The 27,644-nt window shown below is 44.8% G+C and overlaps 1 protein-coding gene across 4 annotated transcripts; it reads left to right on the forward strand.

Moving 5' to 3' along the window:
• Positions 1-679: 679 nt before the first annotated feature.
• Positions 680-27,561, forward strand: tex2 (testis expressed 2). 4 transcript variants are annotated; one of them, XM_068578711.1, is made up of 13 exons: positions 680-1,146; positions 2,078-2,142; positions 13,916-15,668; positions 17,308-17,508; positions 18,441-18,804; positions 19,501-19,793; positions 20,270-20,413; positions 20,585-20,684; positions 23,070-23,190; positions 23,626-23,742; positions 24,035-24,244; positions 24,819-24,939; positions 25,872-27,561. In XM_068578711.1, exons 3-13 carry the CDS (start codon positions 13,941-13,943, stop codon positions 26,019-26,021), a joined length of 3,549 nt encoding a protein of 1,182 aa, XP_068434812.1. In that variant the 5' UTR covers positions 680-1,146; positions 2,078-2,142; positions 13,916-13,940; the 3' UTR covers positions 26,022-27,561. The 4 variants fall into 4 exon arrangements, with proteins under 4 accessions (XP_068434812.1, XP_068434813.1, XP_068434814.1 ...); XM_068578712.1 differs by lacking the exon at positions 2,078-2,142; XM_068578713.1 differs by lacking the exons at positions 680-1,146; positions 2,078-2,142 and adding an exon at positions 6,579-6,746.
• The last annotated feature ends 83 nt before the right edge of the window (positions 27,562-27,644 follow it).

Consider the following 27,644-nt stretch of genomic DNA (forward strand, 5'->3'; position numbering starts at 1 on the left):
AATTGTCCAAAACAAATGATCAGTGAAATGTTACGAGAATAAATATTGCCTTTAAATATATTGAGTACTAAATCACCAGTATTTTAGGGTTTTGATAGGAAACATTGTGGAAGAGCAAAGCAAGCTTTATTGATAGCACATGAGGATACAAGGTGCTTTAAGTGAAGCATCAGAAGGAAAATGTCTGGTCAGCAAAAGTGAATGTTTTATTGTTACTGTGGATCCCTTCACCACTCAGATGGATCAACCAGGATCTGTAATCAAACAAATATAAAAAAACAACATATATTACAGGTGCACACAGACGCCTATGTGCTCTCTATGCAACAACCCCCTCAGCCCGCTAGGTGGCAGTCTGTTCAAGCTAATATTGTCAGAATAAACGGGTTTCAGATCTCCTGGCCAGCAGCGTCATCAGTCCTCCAGATGGATCTGATCCAGGGGTACGTGGTGTCTGCAGTTTTTGCTTTAAAGTTTTTGTTTTAATGACATCCACCTAGAAAAGGACAGCGTGTTTTTGTATTTAAACGATAGTGTTGTTACCTGCTGCTTATTTACTCGGAGCCGTTATTAAAGGTGCTGTGTGTGTGTGTGTGTGTGTGTGTGTGTGTGTGTGTGTGTGTGTGCGTGCGTGCGTGAGTGAGTGTGTGTGTGTGTGTGTGTGTGTGTGTGTGTGTGTGTGCGTGCGTGCGTGCGTGCGTGTGTGTGTGTGTGGAGGGGGATCCGCGTCTCACATATGCTGCAACGCCGTGACGCAATTCACACTCTCCTGCTGCAACCCAATAAACTATGAATCACCAGAGAGCCGACGATGGGACGCTTCTTCGGCTCTAAATCTCGTTTAAATGGTGAGGAGAAGGGGGTGTGGCGCTGACTATCACCCAGTCACCAACATAACGCACGCGCAGAGCTCGTGCGTTTGCGGCGTGAAGAAGAAGAAGAAGAAAAAAAGAGAAGCCGCGCGGGGGATCGGGTGTGATCGGTGTCTGTCTGCTCCGGACTCTCGCCGGGCGCACAGGCCAGCCAGCCCCTCGGCAGCCCGCCGCGCGCCGTCCCTCCGCGCAGGCATCCTCATCGCGTTACGCAGCTTCACAGTCTGGATGCAGAGCGAGTCGGTGGCCTGCACGCGAGGATGCGATAACTACGGTAAGATTTAAAAGGTGTGTTTTTCCCCCCCTTCGACCCCCACCCCTCCTCCCCTCGGTTTGTTTTGACTATCAGCTGTTAGGTCCATGGGTGTATTGCAGTTGCAGCCATAAACCAGCGCAGTCTGTGAGGACAAAGGGGCGGATGGAGCCACAGGAGCCGCAGCTTGAAATGTTTTGGAGTCTTAGTGTTAATAATAGAAAAGCGTGAGCAGCGACCACACGAAATGACGCTGTCGGGGTGCTACAGTGTGTGATATTAAAGCACATTTGGATGTGTCTGAGTCAGATGCACGATCCTCAGGGTTTGCATAATGTTGTCTATAACAGCTGTGTGGACCCATGTAGGTAAAGCACTGTGTAGGTAGGCGGCTGATGGATCTGTGGCTCATGATAGCCTGCTGTGAACTGTAGAGGTCTTCTTTCATGAGATACTCAACCCTCTCCTCTTGACCCCCCCCCCCCCCCCCCCCCCCCGCGCCCCCCTCCACCCCCTTCCAGTAACAGGCCACAGCATCACAGCATCACAGTCACAACAGACATCATCGTTCAGCCCAGACTTTCATCTGTGTGTCTCCAAATCCCTCTAGGGAAAGACCACCGTCGGCCTGGACAAGGTTGCTTAGCCTTTGGATCATTTAGGGACTTTCATGCTCGGTGTCCTCTAGCGAACAGGTTTTCGACGAAGTTGTAATGTGCCTTTTATTACGTTTGTGTAAATAAATATGTTCTACTACATTACAAAGAAGCAATTGTTACATTTTCCTCTTATCGCCTACAGCTGGTATGCCTCACTCACATCTGAAGTTGTGACACAAGTTCACAGCATTAGCTAACATCTGTTGGTAATTCACCGTGAAACAACTGGTTTGAAAGCAGAGGACAATAATTGTGCGTCAACCATTGAATAAATGTGTCTGTCTCTGTTTTAGGCATGTTAGCACCACGACTGCAGGTTGTGCTGCAGGAGGAGATTGAATGCCTCTAAAATCTCAAGGTGAGACTTCGCCTCCCCTGCTTTGACCGTGTGTGGGTGTGTTTGTGTGTGTGTGTGTGTGTGTGTGTGTGTGTGTGTGTGTGTGTGTGTGTGTGTGTGTGTGTGTGTGTGTGTGTGTGTGTGTGTGCGTGTGTGTGGTTGTTGTAGTGCTGAAATTGATCCAAGGCCTTGAACAACAGCTCCCTGCCTTACGTCACCCTAATGGTCCCTTCTTCATTTTGGCTTACTCGACCCCAAACCTCGTTCCCATCTGTGAATATGTACTGGGCTCTGTCTAAATGACTGAGAGCAAAGACCTATGTCTGTATACATTTTCAAATTCTGCTTTTATGACTTTAGTTTTTTCTTAAAGACCAATATTTCTCACACTGTGGTGTGCCGGTGGAAGAAGTGAAGCGCTGTGAGGGTAAAAGCAAACAGTGGCAGCTAAAATAGTTTAGCTTGATGGTGTCCGGAAAGCTGACTCTGAATCAGCGGCCATCCCCTCTTTGTAGTTTGAACCAGTCCATCCCAACAGCAAATCAATAAATCAAATGCTATGAATGAATGAAAAGTACTTTATTAATCTCCAAAGAGAAATTGTTTTGTCATAGTAGCAGCATCCCACACTTACAGACATCCAATGAAATAAACTAAGCTAAACACACAAATCAAATCAAATAAATAATAACAGGAACAGGGATAACAGATATATACAAAAATAAGAAATAAATGACATCAGAAACTAGGGACACAAGTGCAGTCAGAGCCAGACCGTCAAGCAAAGGGCTTGTATTGAAGGGAAGTGCACCCTCAGAAGAAGATAGGGAAATAAGAAGTATTGGTGACCATTGTAACAATATGTTTAGCCCCTGAAGCTCACTATCAGATTTCTACAATAGTAATCACCAGGGGTATTCCTCCTACTCCGGTAGGATGCCCACCGGTACAAAGCAGAGCCAGATGAAACACTGTCTGTGTGAACTGTGAGAGGTACCCTGCAGGATGACTGAGACTAAAGAATGAGATAGATGTGTTCCTGTTTCCAGGCGTGAAGTTGAGAGAATACAGTGTGCTCATCTGCCTGACTCAGAGAAAGCAGATCATTAAACGATAAGAAGAAGGGCGGAGTCAGCCGATAGCAAAGTGGTGAGAAGACGTAGCACCACCAGCTTTGACTTCATGCGTTTGAACTACTCTGACTGAGCCGCAGGTAGCCACAAGTATGACAACACATCTTTTGATGTACCTCTGGTCCGGATCCGTTTTTTATGGTTTGGCTGGTCTTCAATCCCAATTAAATAGTAGTGGTGCGACATGTGGTGATATTTCAGCAAATTTAGAAATGCTCTCTGAACTTTGTGGCAATAGTTTTGGGAAGGCCAATCCTGTTCCAACATGCCAAAGCCTCAATGCACAAAGCATGACAGAGCAAGAGATGCACCGTGACTGATAGCAGCTCGATAGACTCAAAAAGCTGCGTGTCGGATACGACAATAAATGATACATTTAGTACATTTATATGTATGTTTTTAATTGTTACACTTTCTTTTACAAAGTGAGGGGAGACATTTTAAGTCTTCCACACAGTGAGGCATACAGCTTATTAATTAAACACTGGCATAGGATCGGTACTCGTTATCGGTCAATACCCAAAGCACTTATGGGTGTTCACATACTTTTGGCCATGTGTGGTCTGAGTTGTGGTGAAAATGCAAACATGATCTGCAAAAGCCAAATGATGCTAACTGTGATACTGAGGCTGCAAGAAGCGTGACTTTGCTTATGGATTGTGTGCAAGATAACTGCCACACACAGCACTATTTTGACGTGAAAGGACCCACCCCCACACACACCCACACACACACACACACACACATGCACAAATGCATTCACACATGTTGTTTCCAATGCTCCATAACCACACGCTCAGTGTTAAAAAGAAAAGGGCACTGGTGCTTGTCACTGTGACAAGTGGCCACGAGGGTCACAGCTAATGGAATCTGACACTGCCATGGCTGTGTGTGTGCGTGTGTGTGTGTGTGTGTGTGTGTGTGTGTGTGCACTCATTCGCTGACCAGCTATTGACCGGGATATGAATTCAATAAAGCACATGGTCCACTCGACGCTGAGCTATATCCGAGAAGCAGAGATTTACTGCAGCTGGAAAAAGATGTGTTTCTATTGAAGATACATCAGTTCATGCAGAGAGAGAGAGAGAGAGAGAGAGAGAGAGAGAGAGAGAGAGAGAGAGAGAGAGAGAGAGAGAGAGAGAATATTGCGGCTATCTTGCCAAACAGGAAGTTAACGTTAAATAGAGAGGAGGAAGTCTTTGTTGACTTGATCACAAACAGAGATTTGACCTTCACACTGCGTACACACTTGTGCTACACACACTGTGCAAGCCAGAGGTGTACTTCACCCACGCAAACCAAAACCAACAATTAGTTGTACCGACAATATTGTTACTGTTATGTCTGTGTAGCCAAAGCTGGATATATCTTATTATGAAAGGCCGAAGAGCTCCATTGTCATTCAAAAACTGGACACCGAACAGAGAGTTGGCGTGTAACGATACATTGATATAATAACTCAATGATCAATATTCTCGGTACAAAGTGAACACATCGACACATATCTTCAACTTCAAGATACACATTTACTTTGAAATTCCCATGGCAAGCTTCTTCCTACGCATCCCAGTGATAACTTGATGTGATATCACAGCGTTGCCAAGAGTTCATTAACACCATTTCGTGAAGAAACTTGAGATTTTTACCGTACTGGGGGCGCCGGATTCATTCATTACCACAAACAAGGACTCTGTTGTTTATTTTTGATTTGACCACACATTTACCTAAATAGTTCCCAACAACAGACATATATGACACTAGCAGTATGGAAAGGGTCACTGCCTGCTAGTTATATATGCTGATTGACAGCAGAAGTGTACGCTAACATAATGCTGTTGCATCTATTTCAGTTTAGTTTTGGTGAGACTCTGTGTGAGCAGCCTTATCTTGAAGGAAATAAGATGCTATCCGACACCTGTTTTATGGTTGTGCGCCTCTTAAGATGGAGAAAAGGATCCATCGCTCTCTCACCACCAGCACTCCTGCCTTTTGAGATCACAGACACGGAAAGTTTGATACAGCAAAGATTACGGGTTTAGAAACGCAGCCTTTGTGATGTCATGTAACTCTTACTCTAATTGTGCTCAGTGTCTGTGCTGATGTGTCTATTATGTGGCACATCACTGTCAAAAATGGGGAGAAAATGAATGGATTGGATATTTTGAGCTGCTTTCAGTGTCCTCGAATCTTCTCATGATGTCGCTCGCGGATGGCAGTGCTGCTTCGAAGAAATCCAGCAGGAAGTACTTGGGGTAAATAAAGCATAAATGCACATATCATTTAACAGGTTTCTTTGTGGTTACATCATGACAGCTTGCTACAACTTTACCCAGTGATCCATGAATACTAATTTCAAATAAGATGATTTCACTTTCTTCTCCTATTAGCCTCAGGCTATTATCTCTCCATCCTCAATTTCACAGTCTGTCTTCGATGGCTTTCGATTACTGCACAGTATTCCCCGCTCCCTCACAATTCTGAACAACAGCACCACTAACAGAGTCATGGCCCACTTATTCCTGGTGTTCAAAGAGGATGAAAGCATAAAAACATGCCTCCTGTGAATACATGTTCACATGTTCATGGTAATGCTGATTTTTCTCCTCTCTGTGTCTGCCCTCCACGCCGTCCTCCCTCCATCACGCCATTCATCATGTAAAAAGCGGGATTATGACTAACACCAAACCCTCCGGCTGTTTGCGGGCTGTCAAGCAGCTTCTGCACAGATTATAAATTGCTTAATATGTTAGGATGCCCGTGTGTTTGTGTGTGTGTGTTCGGCCAGGACGGCACATTCCTCCACCTTTTGATCTCTAAAGTGTCAAATTGGGGTTAGGCCGCACCAGACGTTGATATTTCGATGGAAATCCGCTAATTATCAAAGCAAAGCGTTCAACCAGTACGGCACTACTTGGGCAATTCAGCAGCTTGTGATGAAACAATATAGAATAAGAGTGAACTGATGATGATGTCAGGAGCACGTGTATTGATGTTGACAACAACAATGAAATAATTAACAAGGTTATTAATTGATCGTCTCTGTGAAGGCGTTCCAATGACAGCGATATGAGGAACAAACACACTTTCTCTGTGTCTGTCACTCGTCTAGAAAAGGTAGATCTAAGCTTCTTACATTCTCTTTGGTGCTTTAGTTTAAAGCCTACGCATCCTACACACACACACACACACACACACACACACACACACACACACACACACACACACACACACACACACACGCACACACACACTGAAGATTTGAACAAACACTGCATACACTCCGAGGAGACCAGGTTTAGAGAGTGAGGAGGAGCTGCCTCGACAAACACAAGGACGCGGGGATAAGTGCGAAGCAAGATGAAAGCTTCGCTGTTGGCATGGCAACCACCAGACGATCTGCATGGCGAGGTTTGATGTTTGACGTGTTGACGCTGGATTCTGGGTTAGAGAGACAGAGAGGTGAAGAAAACCGGTTTGATCCAGCGGAGCTGCGTGAGTGCTCTTTATCTCGCCGGCTGTTCTTTTATTGTTGTTTTGGTTCTCCGTTCGTTACGAGATTCGAGCGCCTCTGATGCTGCTCAGGATGCTGTCAGTCGATGCGCTGAGACCCTGGAGCAGCACCCTGTGTGTGTGTGTGTGTGTGTGTGTGCACAGTTTGCGTGTTCATGTGTACACTTGGAGGTCTGAGGTCTGTTATGCAAATCTGTTGTTCCAACAGCATATTGACACATCACACATCACACAGCAGCAGTGTCTATATGGAGCGATGGAGCGGCTCCTTTAGAAAACTGCCTGTAAAGTCTGCTGCGATTGTGATGTTTGTTTGTTTTTCCGTTGTTTTTCTTTACTCTGGCGGAAAAGTTGCTTTTGCTTGTATTGATATTAAATGATATTGAATGGAGCTCATACGACAAGTCAATCGACAATTAGTAGCTCATGAGTAGGCAATTATTTTAGAAGCAGACAATCTATTTTATTCCAAAAGAACAGTTCACTGCTTCCAGTTTCTCAAATGCAAAATATTTCCTTTTTTTTTTTTCTTTTTTTGTTACTTGAATTAATATATTTGGGCTTTTGGACTGTTCGTCTGGTAAAAAAAGCAATTGGAAAAGGTCCGAACTTGAGATCACTTTTCACTATTTTGTAGTGAACTGGCTTGTGTGCGGCATGTACCGCTGTGGAAAGAGCAGCCCGGCTCAAAACTTTGTGTCCGCATCCATTTTTTCATCTTTTCCTCGAAAGTCAGTCATCTCCCTTGAGGCTCTGCCCTTTCCTTACGGTTTCTTTTCCCCAATGCACATCTCTTTATTCCTCCATCTCTCTGTCCTTCAGCGAGAGCTTTAAGTGGCCAGCCAGATGTTATGGGACTAATCCCCTGACAGCCTCACAGAGCTTATTTTAAGAACTGCTGCTTGTGTTTGCCTCCTCGCCGTCAATCGAGCCTGAGTTTCTTTGATTTGTGGTAAGTTAAAAGAGGACCTTCCATTATGTGGCAATGAACCTGAAATCCATGTTTAGCTTTTCTTTCTCAAGGACCCCTCGGTCTATTTCCCTGTCTTGTCTCATTGTTTCTTTTTTTTGAAGATGTGAACAACCAGTAAAACTCTCATTGTCATTCCTTCATAACATACGATACATTTACAAATATAAGGGCTGCGTATGGATGTGCTATAACCAGGTTGTTAGTGATGACGAGGACCGTTGTTCCCTGGAGAGAGCAGTGGAGCATGAAAAAAGACCTGTGGTGCGTTAACCCGCATGCTCTCTGCTGTGTGTAGTGTGCTGGAAGACATAGGAACCTCCTCAGCCTTTGTGTCTTTTTCTATTTCTATCTCGCCCTCTAGCTTCAGGTGCTCTCTGCTCTACCTGGCTCCCCCCTGGCTCCACCCTCCCTTTTGTGTCCCTTTTTGTTTGCATTCATACACATCCAGGCAGCTGCACATGTCATGTTACTAAGGCGTGTGTGTTTGTGCTTGTTAGTGAGCTCATGTGTGTGTGTGTGTATGTGTCTCTGGGCTGTTAGTGACAATCGACTGCTCCATCAGCCTCTCAGTGTGTGTGTGTGTGTGTGTGTGTGTGTGTGTGTGTGTGTGTGTGTGTGTTTTCATCCTGTGTTCATCTTGAATCTCTCTGTCTCACCCGATCTATCTCCCCACTGTCACCCAGCTCTTTTAATGCCTCGCCGACTCGTTTGACTCGCTCTCCATTTTCCTCCCGCCCCATTTCTCACACGGTCATCTGCTCGGTATGCTCCTGACGCCGGCCTTTATTTCTTTTTCCTCATTTTACTTTTCTGTTTGATCTTCCTTCTGTGGAAACTTGGCACGCTAACTTAACATCCTTCAGCAGAGGTCATGTCAGTCTGTCCTAGACACCCGCTGACGCGTCCAATCACATCAGCGCCCTGTTACTTAAAGAGAATTATTCAGTAGTTTGGGTCTGGCACAGATGACGACGGCCTGAATTGGACATAATGGTGAAGTTCTCAATTGAACAGATACAGTCAGCAGGAATCCAACATAAACACCCACAACACACATTATAATGAGCAGGCCACATCGGCCTCATCATTGCAAAGATGTGGCTGTGTTATTTCCATCAGAGGCTTGAAAGCCAAGAAGCTTAGCACCTGCTGAAGTAACTGTTGAGTCATTTGTATTGATCCATGACTTACAATAAACCCCATGCATACAGATAGATATATTGCAGCTATTTTGTGCTGAAAGTCTTAAGGAGAAACGTCACAGGTTTTGCACATCATTGTCTGTCTACAGGTGTTCTGGATGAAAAAAAAAAAAAAGTTGTATGAAGCCTTTCGTGGCTCCAGAAGAAGCTGCGTGATGTCTGATAAATAATCCTCACTTGAGTCAGCTTCGCTTTGAAAATGAAAAACGAAACTGGCGTGGAGTTAAAAAGAAGGCGGTGATCTATGTTGCTCGCTCCTCATCTCTGCTTGAGGCTAGCAGCTTGAGGCTACATTAGCTGCTACTGCCACAACACACCTGACATTTCTAACCAATATTAACGGAGACAGAATTGCTGATTGTTTTTGTTGTTGTTTTTGTTTTTGCATTGTGAGTCAGACTATGTGAGGAGCTCAATGCTACATTGCTGCAGGACTCGTTTAATGCAATTGTGACTTATTTGGACATTTTTATTTTGATAATGTTCATTTAGTCTCATTTCTTCTCCTTCTCTCACTCTTTCCGCCGCCTTCTCTTTATTAACTCAGTGAGGTTTAACCTGTGATTCACACAAGATTAAGCAGTCTCACAAGATTACAATTAACTCATAATCAATAGACGTGACCTCTTTTGCAGGTATTGAGCATGACCTATTGATCATAGAGACGTAACATGCAACATGTGACACATGTGAAAAAAAACAACTATTGGCACCACAATTTGCAACCAAGGACTTAAACAAACAAAAGAAATCCCTGTAGCAGCTAAACACATCAGAATTCAAAACAGTTACACCTGAACAAGAATATTAGTTTGTTTCAGAGACCAAAAATGTTCTTTATTACATTAATTTCTGCTGTAAAGTTGGGCATATGGGGATGTATACTGTGTCTGGAATGGACTCACTTTTGGAGCCAAACGCAAGCGGCCTTTTGATTACGTTTTTGGCACTTCCGCATACTTTCTAATGCTTTAGCATAATTTACAGAGAGAGTCGGCCTAAAACTTAAATTAATGCTTGTTGCACACTTTGGCATACCGTCAGGAGGACCCACAGTTTTCCTTTTCTTCATGCTGATGGCCTCTAAAAACATAGTTAGCGAACTATAGCCTTCTACTTTACTGCACGGTATCAAGTGTCCACAATTATCAAGTATCCACATGTCACAATTTTGCTTTAAGTTTAATACGCTTGTGCAGATGTTCGGCCTACCTTCCTGTCACACACTTCTTACTCTAACCTTCAAAACAACAACAACACTCTCTAAAATGTGAACATGCACACCACTCCATGCTCCCTGGTGACTCTCGTAGAAGGAAAGTGGGGCCTCACCTCTCCCTCGGCCCTCTGGGCTTGATATGTGTGTGTCCAGAAGTATCTACCCATCCATCAAAAGCAGAGAGGAGAGGGAAACCCGGCGACACTCAAAAGAAAAGGGAAGAAAGAGACTGAAAAGAAGGAATTTGCTGCAGCCTCTGTCACACCCAGTGTATCAGCAAGCAGGGAAAAGTGGCAAATAAAGAAATGCACAGCTGCAACGTGTTGAATCAATTAAGACTGCTTCTTGGCTCTTCAAAGATGGAGTAAATTGGGGGCTTTTCAGTGGTTCATTCAGCTTAGAGACTCATTATGCTGAAGGCGGCACAAACTATTGACCATAAATACATCTCCATCTCTCTTTCAGCACCCACTCTGTCCCTCCCTCCCCTTCACCACTCTTCCTCATCCTTTTTTCCCCTTCTGTGCCCAGGAATGAAGACGCGTGTACATGTAAAAGGTGTCAATGTGTTTTGAGTTGAAGCAGGAAGGAAAGACAGATTGTGGATAAAGAAATGCTTTTACATTTTCAAATATCAAATTTGACAACAAATATGTTTTCATGTGGAAGTAGTTCACTGCACAAATTCTTCTATCCTCTTTACTGCTCTCCTCTCCAGTCCCCTTTGTTTACTTTGCATGCCCCCCTCTTTTTCTACTGTCTGTTCACTCTCTTATATCATTCTCATACCCTATTGCTTTTAACCCCCTTCCCCTGCTCTCGGTGCTCCCGGGGGGCTGCCCTGAGCTGATTAGAGTGGCCCTGCTTGCCTTGATTAATTGAATGAGTCTTGTCTCAGTGGCAGACTCCTCTCCTCATCCTCATCCAGAAGCTTCTAAAACAAACACAGGGCTTTTTAATGGCAGTGGTGCACTGGGGAGAGGAAAGAACTAAACGATGGGTGTGTCAGCGAACATTGTGCAGGTTGCACTTTATTCAACCTGAAACTGGACATGTTTCCAATATGTCATCGATGTTTCAGCTCTCATATAGCCTCCGGTTTGTTGAGCTGTATATGAGCCAAATACATTGGAATGAATACAAATGGATACATGTCACTTTCAAAAGGTTATGAAAAAGTTTCAAATGAAAGCTAATGCCTCCATATGACTCACACAAGACCATCCGTGAAAGGACTGGCTATTTTTATATTCTTAATGGTTGTCATCGGGGTGGATGAAATCAGATGAAACTATTTACTGAACGCAGTTCAGACTCCTCCAGCGCAGGCCGCCGGCAGAAGCAATCAGCAGACAGAACATGGTCCGACTTTGTTGTCACCTTTGACCTGCAGTTGGAGCTGTGGTCGCTGAGGGCTGAGCGAGGTTGACTGATCGACCCTTTTGCAGTAAAATGAGAGGTTCTCTAAACTTCTCTCTTTCCTGGTGCGCGTAAACACTCGTTTTTGTCCACTAGGCCCAAATCAACACCAAATCAAAGTGTCCCAAAGTAGCTTTCACTATATTTAAAAAATACCAGGAATTAAGGTATCTTTTTATCCCAATGTAGCATAATGTAGAGAGCTACAACAATTTAAAATGAACGATTATTTGCACGATTAATCTGGCGATTACTCTGTATATATGTGATGCCCCTCTGATGAAGGTCCTTTAGGTCAAAAGCTAAAATAAGGTGTACTCAAGGTTTAAGTATGTAGATATTTATTCTGTCAGTTTGGATTTTTGGTACTTGGTACTAGCACTTTGTTTAAAACAAAGCCAGGTGGAGCGGTGGATATCCTGCCGTATTTAACAAAGTGGTTTCTGATTCACTTAAAAAAAAAAAAATCAAAATCATCGTCTTGTCTTTTCAGTTGTGCATGCATGTGGACATTACCAACAGTTTAAGAATATGAGGCGTATATGGGATGTGCATGATTCGGTGTCTTTTGGCTGCCTCCAGGAAAACTCCGAACCATCCGTCTCTGCTCACCCTGCCGACCTCCACAATGCTTTAATCCGTCCTTCAGGCTCCGATGACGACAACACCCACTTCCATCTCCATGGCTCTGTCTCCCCATTCATTTGTCTCCTCCCTCCTCTCCCCTCTTCCACCCCTCTCTCGTCTGTGTCATCCTCCCCATTTGCGTTCTCTGTCTCTGCTTTCTTTAAAGTGAATCTCACTTCAGAGAAGCCTGTCTCTGAAAGGTCGTCTGCGGCCTCGACAGACCCCCCCGTGGCTCTCCATCGTTCTTCCTTTTTGTTGCTCTCTTTTGTGTCCCTCTCTTTCCTTGTTTTTATTTGATCTGCTGTGTCCCCGAGCACAGCCATGGCAGAAGCAACACACACGCAGAGCCCACTGTAGCACAGCCAACTGAAAGGCTGGCTGGGGAAAGTCAAATGCTCTGTTATTCCATCCCAGCAAATACAATCTCTGGAGATGCAGTGCCAACCGGAGAGGCCCGAGGGACATTGGGGCTTTCTCAGAAATGCAGGCAATTGTACGAGCTAACTGCTCTGTAGTTTCCCTCCTCCTTTCATTACTGGACATTTCTATCAACCGTGCAGAGTGACTGTGTGTGTGTGTGTGTCTGTGTATATGTGTGTCTTTCTGTGAGTGCTTGTTTGGCCCTGCCTGTTTGATAACGCTAACCAGGGATGATGGACTCATTGTGATGTGGAAGAACAAATAGGCACAATAACTCAATAACAACTTGAGGCCTCATTCAGTGAAATCATTGCATGATGAATGACTTTGGTTCCGCTGCGTTGAGGCTCAACAATTAACGATTGTTCCTGTGATCACTAGAGCCGAACAGCTGCTTTGTTGTGTGATTCTGTCCTGCATATTGGGATGTGTGGATGGAGGGGTGGAGGGTCTGTTATATTTACGTGTATGTTTATGCTTTTTACGATCAGAAATAATGCAACACGTGACAGTTAGAGCCTCAGTAAATGATTCTATTTAAGGACTAAATGATGCACACAAGAAATAAAATGAGCAGCATCAGAACTCAGAAGCACTGGAAAAGCCCTGAAAGATGCACAATACACTAACTACTACATTCAGAATGGCAGACAAAGAGAATTAGACTTTAATGATCCAGGTGGCACGAAACATGACTGTTAATGTTGCTCTGGACAAAATAATTAACTTTATGTAGTTTTTAGTCGTAATAATAAGGATGTTTTTGCATGTTTTTGCCTGTCAGAGAAGCAGCCTTCCTTTTGTTTTCTCCGGTCTCGTCTTCTCTCCCTCACAGCGTTTAGCCAGCTGCAGTCTGCCTCCCGTGGAGGGGGGAGTTAAATACAGCTGAAACGCTGAAGACCCATCTCCTCCTGGCTCTAGTGTTCTGAAGCCCATTAATCATGTTGCCATAGCGGGGGTTAGTGAGTGAGTAGGCTGCTGGTAAGACAGAGAGAGGGCAGGCCCGAGAGCAAATCGGTCTGTCAGCTAAAGCCTTGCATAATGAGGGCTAATGGATCGGGGAGCATGGACACATACCTGTCCAGCCTACCCACATCGGGACCAATAGAGAGCCGCAGGGCTGTGCTCTTCTGTGCTGTAGTTGTGTGTCTCTGTGCATGGCGTGTTTAGTAAAGTTAATTAACCATATTGCTGATTCGCACTGCGATTTGTCAACTTGCACCGATGTTTCATACCAATGTTTTTTGTGCTTATTGACAGTGAATTGCTTGTCTCTCTGTGTCTCTCGCAGGCCGTGAGCCTCGTGCAGGGTGGTGATGAGCACTCAGGGCAGCAGCAGCAGGGGAGGTGGCCAGCATGCTGACACTCCGCCCCCTCGTCACGCCCCTGGACCCAAGCTGCAGGTGCAGCGCTCTCTCTCGCGCGACACCATCACCATCCACTTCTCTGCTCTGGGGAAGGAGGAAGACGACGAGGAAGAGGAGCTCTACGGCGTACCTCTTGGATCTGCCGGGGCTGAATCCGAGCATGACCACGCGGAGGGATTCCAAGGTCTCGAGGCTTCAGGGGCTGAGGAGCAGTCTGTCGCCACGGGCTTGGAGGCGAAAGAGGAGCTGCTGTTTGAATCGGCTGGTGGCGAGACCTCCTCTGGAGCTGCTGTGCTCCCGGTTCCATCCGCCACCTTGTCTGTGCAGCCCTCAGACCAACACATACCCTCTCCAGCCATGGCTATTATCCCCAGCGCCACGCAGCCCCAACTGAGCTCCACCCCTCCTGCCAGCTCCTCCTGGCCCTCTGAACGACCCCCAGCCAATCCTCTATCCTCCTCCCCTTGCAAGTCCACAGCGATGTCTTCCTCCAAGCCTTTCCTCAGCCTGGTTAGGTCCTTATCCAATGACGTTGAGTCTCGAGAAACCACTCCTGCTGCCACAACTGTTGCACCATCGCATGCACGGCATCGTCACTTAATGAAATCTTTTGTGAAGTCTCTTTCCACGGACACTTCCAAGGCTGAACATCAGGAAGGGCCTCTTCACCACTACCTCCATCACCCCCCTCATCAACAGCAGCAGGGGCAGCCATCCCAGCGGCCTCCACCTCGCAACATGCAGCTGTTTAAACAGTTCTCCCAGCCCCGCTTATGCTCCAGCCCCGTCATTGTCACACAAGCAGGTGGAGACTCCAAAACAGCGCCCTCTTCTCCCATCATGTCCCCAGATGGCAGGTCTTTCTTCAAGGTCCAAGAGGTCGAGGCCAGGATAGAGGATACCAAGCGACGGCTGTCGGAGGTGATGTCAGACCCCCTGCAGCTTTTTAGTAAGATCATGGGGGATGAATCTGGCGTGGGATCTGTTGCCACTCATCGTGCCAAATCGCTGTCCTCCAGTGCGTCAGAGCTCAGCGGAGTGACAGCGGTAAACGGACACACAGAAGGTAACAACAAATATAGCATCAAGGAGGAGGAAGGGGCAGAAGAGGAAGAAACTCCCACGGGGAAGGGCCCTGACTCTGTTTTTTTCTCCTTTCCGTCACTGCCACCAGCCCCAACCCTCTCCCATGCCTCCTCATTCACTTTCCCCAAGTCCCCATCCCTCACTCTGGGCCGCTGCTCTATGTCGGCCCTGGTAGCTCGACAGGAAGACGATGACTTCTGTGAACTGTACAGTGAAGACTTTGAGTTATGTACCGATACCGAAACACCAGATGGGGACTGTCCCGTGTCCCGGCAGCCCCATACTGGTAGCACTGGGCTGTGTAGTGAACTTGACTCAGAGGAGGAGGAGAAAGAGGACGAGGAGTTGGAGTCTGTGCCAGTGACGGGCCTAATCTTCCTGACACAGTTGGTCTACTGGTATATAATCCTTCCAGTGCCACCATATGTATGTGCGGTGGTGCATGGGATAGTAGCTGGGTTCATGTTGGCCTTGCTGGTCCTCTGGCTGTCCTCTCCTCGACGCTCCCCATCACTGAAGAGAAGAGGGAGGCGAAGGGTAAAGCCCTGGAATGTGGCCCAGCTGGATATCAAAGAACCGGGAACCTTTAAGGTGAGACAAAGCACCGCATAGTTTGGACCTGTTGCTCTATGACTTCAAAATGTACACTCCTTAAAGACCATGGCTTCTCGAGTAAGTGTCCTTGATTCACTCGCTCTCAGACTTCTATCATGGTCTCGCTCTGCTGCCTGCAAAATAGTCATTGTGTATTTAAGATGCATTCTTTGCACATATTTACAGGGAAGTAGCTGATTTTAAGGTAAACTTGCATTAAACAGTTTATTCTAGACGACCAAGGGTCAAGATAACCTATGTAAGATGGATGCTGCAGTCACACGGAAAGGTAGACCGCACACAGCATATCATTTATTTGACAAGAGCAAGAAAGTAATTGTCCGTCTACTTGGTTCATGTGACTGCAGCATTAGTCTTATAGATTTTGCACATGTAGTTGATAGCATCTGTGGGATATTTGTCGATGGCACTGCATTATATCTCACCGTGCCTCAAGTGAGAATACCGTACAGTTCAACAAATCCCAAACTTCTGTATTTGTTCACTATCAAGCAGAAGTGGTTGTTGGCAGGATTGCTGTCTCAGTGAGCTTTTGTTTTGTGTCTTCACTTTTTGCACACATTTCCCTTGTTGTTTAATTAAATTGGCTTTGCTCACAGAGCCTCCTCTGGGACTGATAAGGAGGGAGGTTGGATGAGAATTAAAGTCTGCACAGCCTCACGGGGACCAGCAACAACATATTGGGGTTTTATTACATCTTTTCTCCAGTGATGGCTACAGTTCTGCCTCGAACCGAACATTTGAATGAGAACAGCCACTGCGTTTGCACTCTGTCCCAAGTTAACCTCACTCAGTGCTGCGGATACTCTGCTCGAAGAGAAATGTTTAGTAGTTGGAGGGAGTTATGTAAGCATCTGCACTTGTGTGTGAGTGTGTGCTAGTGAGTACCAAGCTGTTGCACAGGAGAGCCTCATAGCTGGAGGGCACAGCTGTTCCAAAGACCTCTGCAGTTGAGCCGAACATGATACACACATTTGAATGATGGGCCCCAGAACACACACGTACAGGGCAACAGCATCTTCCTTTTCCTCTGGGGATCAACAATGGAACAGTGTTTCAGATGACCCACTTTATCTTTGGTTGTTTTGTGTGACCTTTGTGGCACCGCAGCTCTGAGGGAGGGTTTGTTTTGAACAATCCTGCTGTGTGATTTGATTAATATTCAAGAAAAAATACTACAAAGAGCGATGTTTATTAACAGTTGTCAGACAAAATTGTTGTGTCCCTATTTATTTGGTCGAACCTAACAATATGTTGTGATATTAGGTCATCATAGATACATATAGGTTTGTGATTATTTCAGCCTTACACATCTAGTATCATTCGGGCTATGTTCACGAGTGGTGAGTTCAAAACAGCCAGCTCACTTTTCTTTCCCTTCACACTTACCTGCCTCTCGCTTTCTTTTTCAAGATATCCTTTTGAGCTGAACGACTTTGAATCTTGAGGCAGGTTAAAAGGATGTGTTCTTCTGTCATCCCTCAGACAACATGTGCACAATACACATTTGACAAAGAACATTGAAATCTCCTGTGTTTGGCGAGGAGTCTGATGTGTGTATCTGAGTCACTGTCAACTAACACTCTTCCGCTCTCCCCCGCCTTCAATCTCTCAGGGCTGGATGAATGAGATCTACAGTTACGACCCGGAGATGTACCACGCCACCCTGACCCACTCCGTTTACGTCCGTCTAGAGGGCTCCGTCCTGCGTCTGTCTAAGCCCAACCGGAACATTTCCCGCCGCGCCACACACAACGAGCCTAAACCTGACGTCACCTACATCAGCCAGAAGATCTACGACCTGACGGACAGCAAGGTGTGTGCTGGTTGTGGGTGTACGTGGCGAATGAGAAACGCAAGAGAGGAGCTGAAATGTGTGTGTGTGTATGTGTGTGTGTGTGTGTGTGTTTGTGTGTGAAGTTTGTGTGTCTCTGTCTTTGATGATAAGCCTAGCAGATAGTGACATCAAGCACACGTCCCCTCATATTTGGCTTTGCCTGAGTGCGTGTTTGCTAATAGGTCAGGTTCAGTGCCAAAGCGACTCAATTTCAGTGTCACAGTGTGTGTAAACATAGAGTGAATATCACAGGTCACTAACCCTTTACACACAACAATGCGTCTTGTGTGGTAGTGTGCTGACTCGATGGTTTTGTACGTCTGAAGGCACGGCGGTTTACCCATTCTGAGACACGATACCTCCCTCATACCAAAACTGCCATACCTACGTCCACTTCTTATACTGTTTATGGGTTACCCAGATAACGTAACCATACAGTGCTAACGGTTTATCAATGTTAATATCTGTGTGAGAGTTGCGTTAAGCTGGAGCAGGTGTTCTTTTCGTTAAATACTTGTAAAACTAATTGCATGTACCATTAAAACATACTGTACAGCACTGAATGATAGCAAATGCTAGTTAATATGCACTTTCATCATTAACAAAACAAAGGGCATGATCTTACTGAGGTAATAGTCTAAGACAAATTGAGCTTTGCGGTTATAGAAATAAAAATACAGGACATAATAGATTAGTCATTTTTAAAGTTTCCCACCCCGGCTGCAGCCACTCACACCCTGCGGCAAGTCTGTCACATAATATTTATAGTGTCTACGTGCCCTAATACGTAGTTTTTTTTGTCCTGATTTCACTGTGGACATTCTACTGCCCCCAAAACAACAACAACACACTCTGACATCATGATCTTCATGCTCTTGATTGTATGAACTCAATCTATTTACCCCATACAGATCAACCTGGTGCCCCAAAGCCTGGCTAGGAAGAGAGTTTGGAACAAAAAGTACCCCATTTGCATTGAGCTGACCAAGCAGGAGGACTTCATGTCTAAAACCCAGGGAGAGAAGCCCGAAGCTGGTGAGGAGAAACTAACAGGGCTGTGTGAGAAGCTGGAACGAACGGACAAATGCGAGAAAGTTGAGGTATCAGGATCAGCAGAGGAACCCAAAAGGCCAACCTCTGGAGTGGGGGATCTGACAATCTACCTGTTTGGGAGGACGGGTCGGGAAAAGGAAGAGTGGTTCCGGAGATTTCTTCTGGCGTCCCGAATGAAGTCCGAGGGGAGAAGTGGAAGTCTGCCCGGCATCTGCAAGAGTGGTGAGTTTGACACTGAGCAATGTACAGTAGCACAAGACGCAAACAGCCATGCACAGTATGTGAGTTTATCTGTCTCGTGCACCCTTTCCACATCCTGTATTGGCATCAACACGTCTGACTGTCAGACCATTCTCTTGAGTATGTAACTGCACAGCCATCAGATCTGTGCATAAGCCTCGGCTTAGGGACTGACAATCCCCTCAACTAGCGAACAGATGAGCGTGAATGGGTCAGCAGGATTACATGCACAGAGAAGCTGCATATTACGGTCTCCACTGTGGGATATAAGCCTGTGAGGATAAGGCCCAATTCAAAAGGAAACACTAGAAGTGTGCAGGTCTAGTGATAAAAGGCAACGCGGGGTGAACAGGATTACTGGAAAGATGATTCAAATACCAAGCCTGTCTTGTGGATATACATAGCAATTACGTTGAAAATGACTATTTCAGTGCTAACATGAGTCAGAGAGAAGATGCAGTATCATCTGTGAAAAGCACACTGATTCAGAGTGTTGCAGAAATGAATGAACAAATAGCCGCACACTACACGAGCATGCATTATGTATGTGGAATATAATGCATTGATTTGTTTCACGGAAAATGTTGGTCCTGCATAATTGTATCACATTAACCTCCCCTTACTCATCACATCCTGTATCCCACCCGCCCCCTTCTCCTCCGTCCTCTCCACTTTTAGCCGTCTTGTCCTCCCACAGCCGCAGCAGCAGCACCCAATCTGCTGGAGGCCTGGAGGCTGACAGCAGGAGCAGCAGCCGGGGAAGCCTGGAGGAGCTGTCTCAGTCTCGCCTCAGAGAGAGCTCCTCTGCTCCCTCGTGTGGCTCCGCTGGAGGGATGAGGCAGAAGATGCTGTTGGACTATAACATCTACATGGCCAAATACATCAACCCCCAGGTCACACAGAGAAGCCCAACTGCCACTGACAGCCCTGGTCCACAAAGCCCCGAAAGCAGCCCCAAAACTACAAAAAAGGTAGGAGGTAGACGGACACAAAGCTGGAAAGAAATACACAACCACCAGGCCAACTAGTCTTTTGGGACTCTTGGCCATAGATCATTTGTTAATATTAGTATCTGTAGATTTGTTAGTGCAATAATAGCAATTAATTGTATTTCCTCTCAAGGCACCCTGTTTAGTCTTTGACCGCTAGTAGTGCTATGGAGCAAGGTTTTTGGAGTGGGCCCTGTTTTGTTTGTTCTCGCTATCCTGCTGATTTGGCAGTTGATGGTGGTAGAGTTCACACGTGAGTCCGTTGTGTTCACACTTGATCTGTATCTGGGTATGTTATCTGGATTGGGACATAACTATGCCATGAACGAGCCTCAATCATTTCGCTGACGAATATGCATCAACCCTTCATATAGACTGTTATTTTACTTGACCAGAACCTTAACTTTAGGTCAAGAAGATAAAAGCTACAGTACATACCTGTAATGTGTGCCCTTCAGGTACGCAGGACGTCAGAGGAGCCTGTGGAGCCTGAGGCCTGGGTCAACGCTTTTGTGGGAAGGATATTCTGGGACTTCCTGGGAGAGAAATACTGGGCTAATGTCGTCTCCAAAAAGATCCAGATGAAGCTCAGTAAGATCAGGGTGGGTACTGGTAACATTCATACATCTACTTTCACAAACAAAATGTTGTCCAACGTGATCAGTCCAAGAGACACTTTTGTGTCTCTCATGGTTGTATTTCATGTTCATGTCTGTGTCTTAGCTGTGAAGCAAAACAATTTCTTGAACTGTCTTTCTTTGTATCTGTTTCAGCTGCCATATGTTATGAACGAGCTGACTTTGACCGAGCTAGACATGGGCTTCGCCATTCCTAAGATCCTCCAGGCCTCCAAACCCTCGGTGGACCACCAAGGTAGGAAGAGGATGTTTCCCACACAGCGGTGGTCTGCTACATTTTCTAATTTGCCTGTCCATCTTCTTCCTCTGCCTCTGCTGTCCTCCATCCTCCATCATGCTGTTTAGCAGTTCTCCTTCTTGCCTTGTCAACAGAAGAGTGAGACATGCTCTCTTTTATCTTTCCCCCTCAATCTATCAATCTGCTCTACCTCACTCTCCTACCATTCCTCCATCTTCCTTCAGCTCTGCTCCTCTTCTCTGGATTAAGACGTTTCTCCTCCCCTATCCCTTCTCCATCTCTCTCCTCTGGATTCTAGCCCCTCTGCGTGCATCGCTCTATTAATCCACAGTAATTAAACATCATGTCTTTGGCCCCCCTCATCCGTTACTGAGACACTGACTCACCCTGCCCGCCTGCCTTGAACCCGAGCAAAGGGATTGTCTGGAAATACAGAGACAAATCAGAGATGTGAGGCATATTAATTCCTACCGAGGTGGCAGGATTGGGGAGAAAATGAGAAAAGAGGAGCTTTATTTAGAAGGGGAAAAGAAGGGATGATGTTGTTGGAGTTGAGATTCACTCATCAGTGATGCATTAGCAGAGAGCAGAGCAAAATATGACTTTTTTTCTCCAAAAAATGATATGTATGTCATGCGTAGATATGAAATGATCAGGGTTTGTCCAAAGACGGTTCGGTCTAATTTTTATATCTTCCGTGTAAAGTTATACATTCTCTTCATCACTCTCTTGTCAGCCACATTTCCACGGCTGAGTCTGCAACGCTCATTAATGTGTTGTGTCTGAACCTAAACACCCACAGAATTAATACTCACGAAGCATAATCAGTTGATCCCGGCACATAATTAGTCCGTCAGAAGTGCTGTGCTGTAAACCCGCAAGAACAGAACAGGATGCGTTTGCTTCGATAAAAAAACATTCCTAATTGCATATCCTGTTGATATTTCTTTTCTCTTGTGATGATGATGAAAGGAGAGTGAGTGACTGCTTCCTGACTCCTTAATGTTGAGAGGACGTGACTTGGTGTACAGTGTTTTCACTCTGCTCTAAGAACTACTAAATGTACATAAGCTAATGTAGAAGTTGACATTTCTGATGTAATTTAATATATATATATATTTGTGTTTAGTAACTAGATATTGATAATCAGTTTTAGTAGGCGATCATAAAATAGTGTTGGGTTTCTGAACAGCATGAACATCATCAATGTTTCATCATGCTTAGCACTACTACCATCTAAGCTTAGCATGTTAGCATGTGAACATGTTCTACTTCACAGTGTAGCTGAGGCAGATGCATGGGAATGTAATTAGTTTTATATATTAGATATATTAGATATTAGACAGATTGACATTCATTTGATAATTGTGCCAGGTGAGAAGTCCACAAAGACTCTGAATTTTCTGCTCCAAGCTGCATGGCAATCCATCCGACAGTCAAGACCTTTCACTCTGCACCTCAAGTGTGTAACTTCTGGGGCTACAAGATAAAACATTGGTGATCACCAAAGTCAATAACAACCATTATCCAGGCACCACGCACACCTGTACCAAACATGACGAGACAATACAACAAAAATCAAAAATGTCAACTATGGTGGTGCTGCAGTAAAGACAGGTGTGTACAAATGTCAGTATGTTGCACCCTCTTGGGATCATAGAGGTCTGTACATGATTGTAAGGCAGTAGATCCTATAGATCAGCTGTGTATGGCAATAACTCAGATTCAAGTCCATATATTGTTGCTATTATAGTGATCTATTTCCCAGTTTGATGTAGAAACACGCACACACACATGATTTGGTCTGCAGTCCAGATACAGTTTCACATTATTTCAGCTCTCCAGACGGTCTCTCCCTCCTGTGTGTCTCAATCCAGATTTCAGACGGAGACAATGTTCCACGTGTTCTGACTTCAAGCTGTCATTTAGCTTCTCCTTGACACTGCTGCCACACTCGTACAGACCAATGAACATTTATGCGGGAAATAATGAGGCGGAAGGAGCGAGGCAGATGATTAATAAACAACACTTATCAGTTATAGACGTTCGTACTCATTGAGCAAACAGCGGGGGGGCTCTGAGTCTAAATCGTCTCTCGAGAAGTGTAATGTGTAAACAGGAAGTAGCCTGATACAGTAAGCCAATAAGGAGGCACCGCTGCCCCAGCGCTGACCTTTTCAGTGTCTGCTAGAGGACAGGACTTCCTCCTGGCGGCTCTGCAGGGGACCTCACAACAATTTGACACCAGGCAGGCTCATGTTTATTCACAGAAATAGCATTCAGTTGGTCACTTGTTATGCTGCTGTGGTATCGTTAGGGGTTAAAGTGAGTTTAACATGGAAACATAATATCTGTGTGTGGTTTCCCTGACTATCTGTCCAGGTCTGTGGTTTGATCTGGAGGTCTCCTACACGGGCTCCTTCCTCATGACACTGGAGACCAAGATGAACCTGGCCCGTCTGGGGAAGGAGGGCGAGGGTCTCGGGGAGCACGGGAAGGAGGGGTGAGGCTTTCAATCGCATTTCGCAATGAAGCTGATTTTAAACTATCTTACGGAGTTGTTGTTTATGTTTATTTTTGTCATGGTCTTGTAATACATACTCAGTGACTATAGGCCAAAATAGGATGAATGAAGGATTAGTTTTTTTGCGAACAGTTCTGTGTTGGTTTTTAATTGAGTAGATTTGCATTCATCGGTTTTTTCATAATTCCCTATCATGTCTCTGTTGGACCTCTTTTTCCTTCTCTTGATATACAAATCCTCTCCCTGGACGCATACCACTGTGGATTTGTCCAATGGCTGGTGAGTTTGGGAGTATTTGCATATAGATCTGGATTACAGTTTCCTTTCTTGAGTGAATCATTTGAGATTAATTTCCTGTGAATAAAATATGTGTGTGTATATGTGTGTGTGTGTGTGTGTGTGTGACAGGCGCAGGCCACGGACATACTGTCTGGCAGACAGCGATGAGGAGTCGTCTAGTGCTGGTTCGTCGGATGAGGAGGACACCCCTGAACTCCTCAGTGACAAAGCTATTCTTCCTGGAGCCGAGGGGTGAGCGAATGTCTCCTTACAACAAGATCAGCACGTATCCGAGTTGAAAATGAGTAGCAACAGATTTGCACTGATGTGTTGAAGCAGACTGTTCTGCCCTTCCAGTCCACCCACCCACTCAGTCAGTCCCACACGTTGGAAAGCTGGCTGCTGATTTCACGTAGCACCCGGTCACTCCCCTCCGTCGTGGGCGCTGAGTAGCAAGAGATGCTGTTATGAATAAATAATGAACCTGACTCACTCCTTGCCTCACCTCATCCTCCTCCTCCGTTCCCATCCTCTGCTCACGTAGCTACGTGGGAGGCCACAGGCCCAGCAAGATCATGCGCTTTGTGGACAAGATAGCCAAGTCGAAATACTTCCAGAAAGCCACCGAGACGGAGTTCATCAAGAAGAAGATGGAGGAGGTGTCCAACACGCCGCTGCTGCTCACCGTGGAGGTGCAAGAGTTTCGAGGGACACTGGCTGTCAACATCCCACCGCCCCCCACAGACAGGATATGGTACGTTCTCTTCCAGGGAGGAGTTTGTTGAAGACTCAGCGCCCTCTGCTGGGCAAATGCAGACATGCATAAGATGAGAGAATAGACATGTTCACTATTATTAAACTAAACTTAATATTTACAATGAGGGAGGGCGCAGAGGTGCGTATTCTTTTCATAACCCAACTCACACACGGTGTGCTTTATAAGCTTAATTATAAGGACCTCAGAATGATGTCCTTCATCAGCCATGGTTCTCAACCTGTGAGTTAGAATCCTTGAAGAAGTACCAAGGTCATCACCAGATGAGTCAAAGTAAAAATATATATTTCTGGCACCAAATTCTATATGTATTTTTTCTGATTAATTTTCCTTTTTTTTCTTGTGAATAATAGATAATCCTACCTCTTTAGGCATCTAAACATCCTTCTAATGAATGTTCAGAAGTAGACCACTGATCGACAGCATCACCCTGATCTTAATTTGTGTCACACATTTCCTTGATGTATTGAATTCAGTAGAATGCAGACTGTTATTCAGCTTGAGTCAAGCTCGAGTCAAGTTTTCAACATGAATGTTTCCTCTTGGATGTCAGGTATGGTTTCCGGAGTCCGCCTCACCTAGAGCTGAAAGCACGGCCTAAACTCGGTGAGAGGGAGGTCACTTTAGTTCATGTGACAGACTGGATTGAGAAGAAACTGGACCAGGAATTCCAGGTAAACACTGAGAAAAAGATCAAAATACTTAGTCATGAATATAATTAATTTACTTTGTTTATTTAGTTAGTCAGTGATGTCAAAAACGTCAGCTGCCTGGCGTAGAGGCTGAAAGTTCCCTCAAGGGCAAAAACAATGCGCTAAACTGTTTAGGGTGGGAATTTAGGTGATAAAATAGGACATTGGGATTCCTATATGGTTGGTCATCTATGCACTTCAAAGCAGTGTACCTGTGGCTTTTCCACCTCTCATATGCCTGTGTGTGTGTGTGTGGTGTGTGTGTGTGTACATATATATATATATATATATATATATATATATATATATATATATATATATATATATATATATATATATATGTATATATATATATGTATATATATATATATATATATATATATATATATATATATATATATATATATATATATATATATATAAATAAATACACATATCCAAATAAATACACATATCCAAAGTAATGATATGCCTGCCTCTAGATAACTACCCTGAGGTACACCTGCAAGCTACTGTCCCTGGCAGGTCTACCACACATCTACGTTTATCCCTGCCAGACTCTTCTGGGGGTTATTATTATGTACCATCTCACCAAACTATTCCTCCAGTAAAATACAGTGCTGGAGCACTCACTGTTGTCATTTGTGAGTGAGTGTATTCATCTGGCTTTAACAAATTCCAAACTCCGGCCTCAATGGTTTCCAGACATGTAACCTTGCAGTGTTGGATCCATATGGGACGATGTATTCCAGTTGTTTTCTTGTAGGCAGATGAACTCCAATGCCAATGTCTTAATTTAGTTTATATTTTAGTTAGAAATGTATATTAATTTGTAGTCTTTGCTCCACCTGCTTTGCTTTGTTCTTACTGTATAAATTAAGACTTTGCTTGGCGCTGTGCTTGTCCTCCCACAGAAAATATTTGTGATGCCAAACATGGATGATATATGGCTACCCATAATGCACTCTGCCATGGACACACGTTCAAATGCCAACTTGGTTACTGTGACAAATGATGCCTTGAAGGACCCAGAACCTGAGGAGTCTGAAATCTCTGACATGTGAAGACTGCTGTTCAAAATGCATCAAGACGGACATTTTATCACCACGGTAATATGACAAGTCCCCGCCCGGCTCAGAGACCCACGGGTGCAGCAACGTGCCGGACCAACTCTTAAATATTTGTACCCATGTTCCAGTCCCAGTGTTGCACCATGGGTGAAGTATTGGCGAGCTTGTGATCATCTGTGGCAACTAAAAGCAGGAAAACGGATTGTCATCCAATCACACAGCTTTATTTGTGTGACATCAAATGTTACAAACCATTCTCTGATGAAATACAATACGGAGGGCATGTCGAGACCATTTACCAATGTGTGTGGTGGTGGAACGACAAACAGCCATTAGATTCGACCAGAAGAACCATAATACCTGTGATGTACAGCCGCACCAAACATTTGCAGAGTGTAAATTCCTCAGCGACCCTTCTAAGCGAGTGGTTTATCGTCGCTGTAACTCGACGAAAGCTTTGAGGCCAACGAGTGTGAGTGTCTGAGTGAGGAATTTCTTGAAATAATCCTGCAATTTGGAGACGATCTTACCGACAGCCCTTGCATCTATTAACACACATTTCACAGGGATATCAACTCACTGGTCACCCATCCACACTGCTGCCTGTGCCACTCGCCCGGCACCTTTATGCAAACAGATCAATGGCACTGTGTCCATCGGAGACACTTGATCAGTTTGAATCCACTATGGACACCGTCATAACATATGTGTGCTTTTAACCATGTGGTTGGGATTAGAGCTAAATCTGACTTTAGAGGGGCGAGTTAAAACATATCTGCAAACACAGCAGCTGAACGTGGCCTCGGTCTGATGAATGTATAAAATAGGAATCGTTCATTCACTGACGACGTGCTTCTACTCAACATGCTTCAAGACTTCTTTTCATCTTATATTTAGAGCTGAAGTAATAATTTTTTATGGCCAAAGCAATCTTGGTTGATTATCTTGTGCTCCTATTGAGGCAACTCCAGTGATGTGCAGCAAGAGACCGAAACCCTTTTAGGAATAATTACACATACAACTAATTTTTTGTGTGTGTCGAGTGGGATACACACCTAATCTTCCTGTTTTATTTGAATAAACATACTGGATATTAGCCATATTATTTAATGTTGTCAGAAGACATCCAGCTAATGAATGCTTTCTTGTTGAATTATTCATTGTTTGCTGTTTCTTTCAGTACTGTAAAAATTCAAGAGGAATAACATTAAACTAGAACTGCAACTTCGTAATCTGCCAAGGCGCCCGGCTGCTTTACGGGCGACCATTATTTTACGTTCAAACGTGTGTGTTGGCAAAGTGTATGAGGCAGAAAGTGCCTTTAAAATTAACATTCCTCCGTAGTGAGCCGCCACATTTCAGTCGAGGATAGAAAGTGTTTGTGCCATTACCGTGTCTGTCAAGACATGCCCTTTGTTTCACAAGTTTCAGTGTTGTTCATTTGCACAGTGATGAAAACATCAAACATTGCTGTTGTGTTCAGTGATGTCACAGAATGTTACGGTTCTGATCGTTGTGGATCAATAAAACCTTTTGCTTGGAAAGTTTGTGCAGTTTTAATGTTCTCAGAACACATGTCTCTCAGGTTGTTTAGATCTTTATTGGCAAATGGCTACT

Source organism: Clinocottus analis, unplaced genomic scaffold, assembly GCF_023055335.1.
Source record: "Clinocottus analis isolate CAN_PGR_092001 unplaced genomic scaffold, fCliAna1.0.p SCAF_16, whole genome shotgun sequence".
Lineage (NCBI taxonomy): Eukaryota > Metazoa > Chordata > Actinopteri > Perciformes > Cottidae > Clinocottus > Clinocottus analis.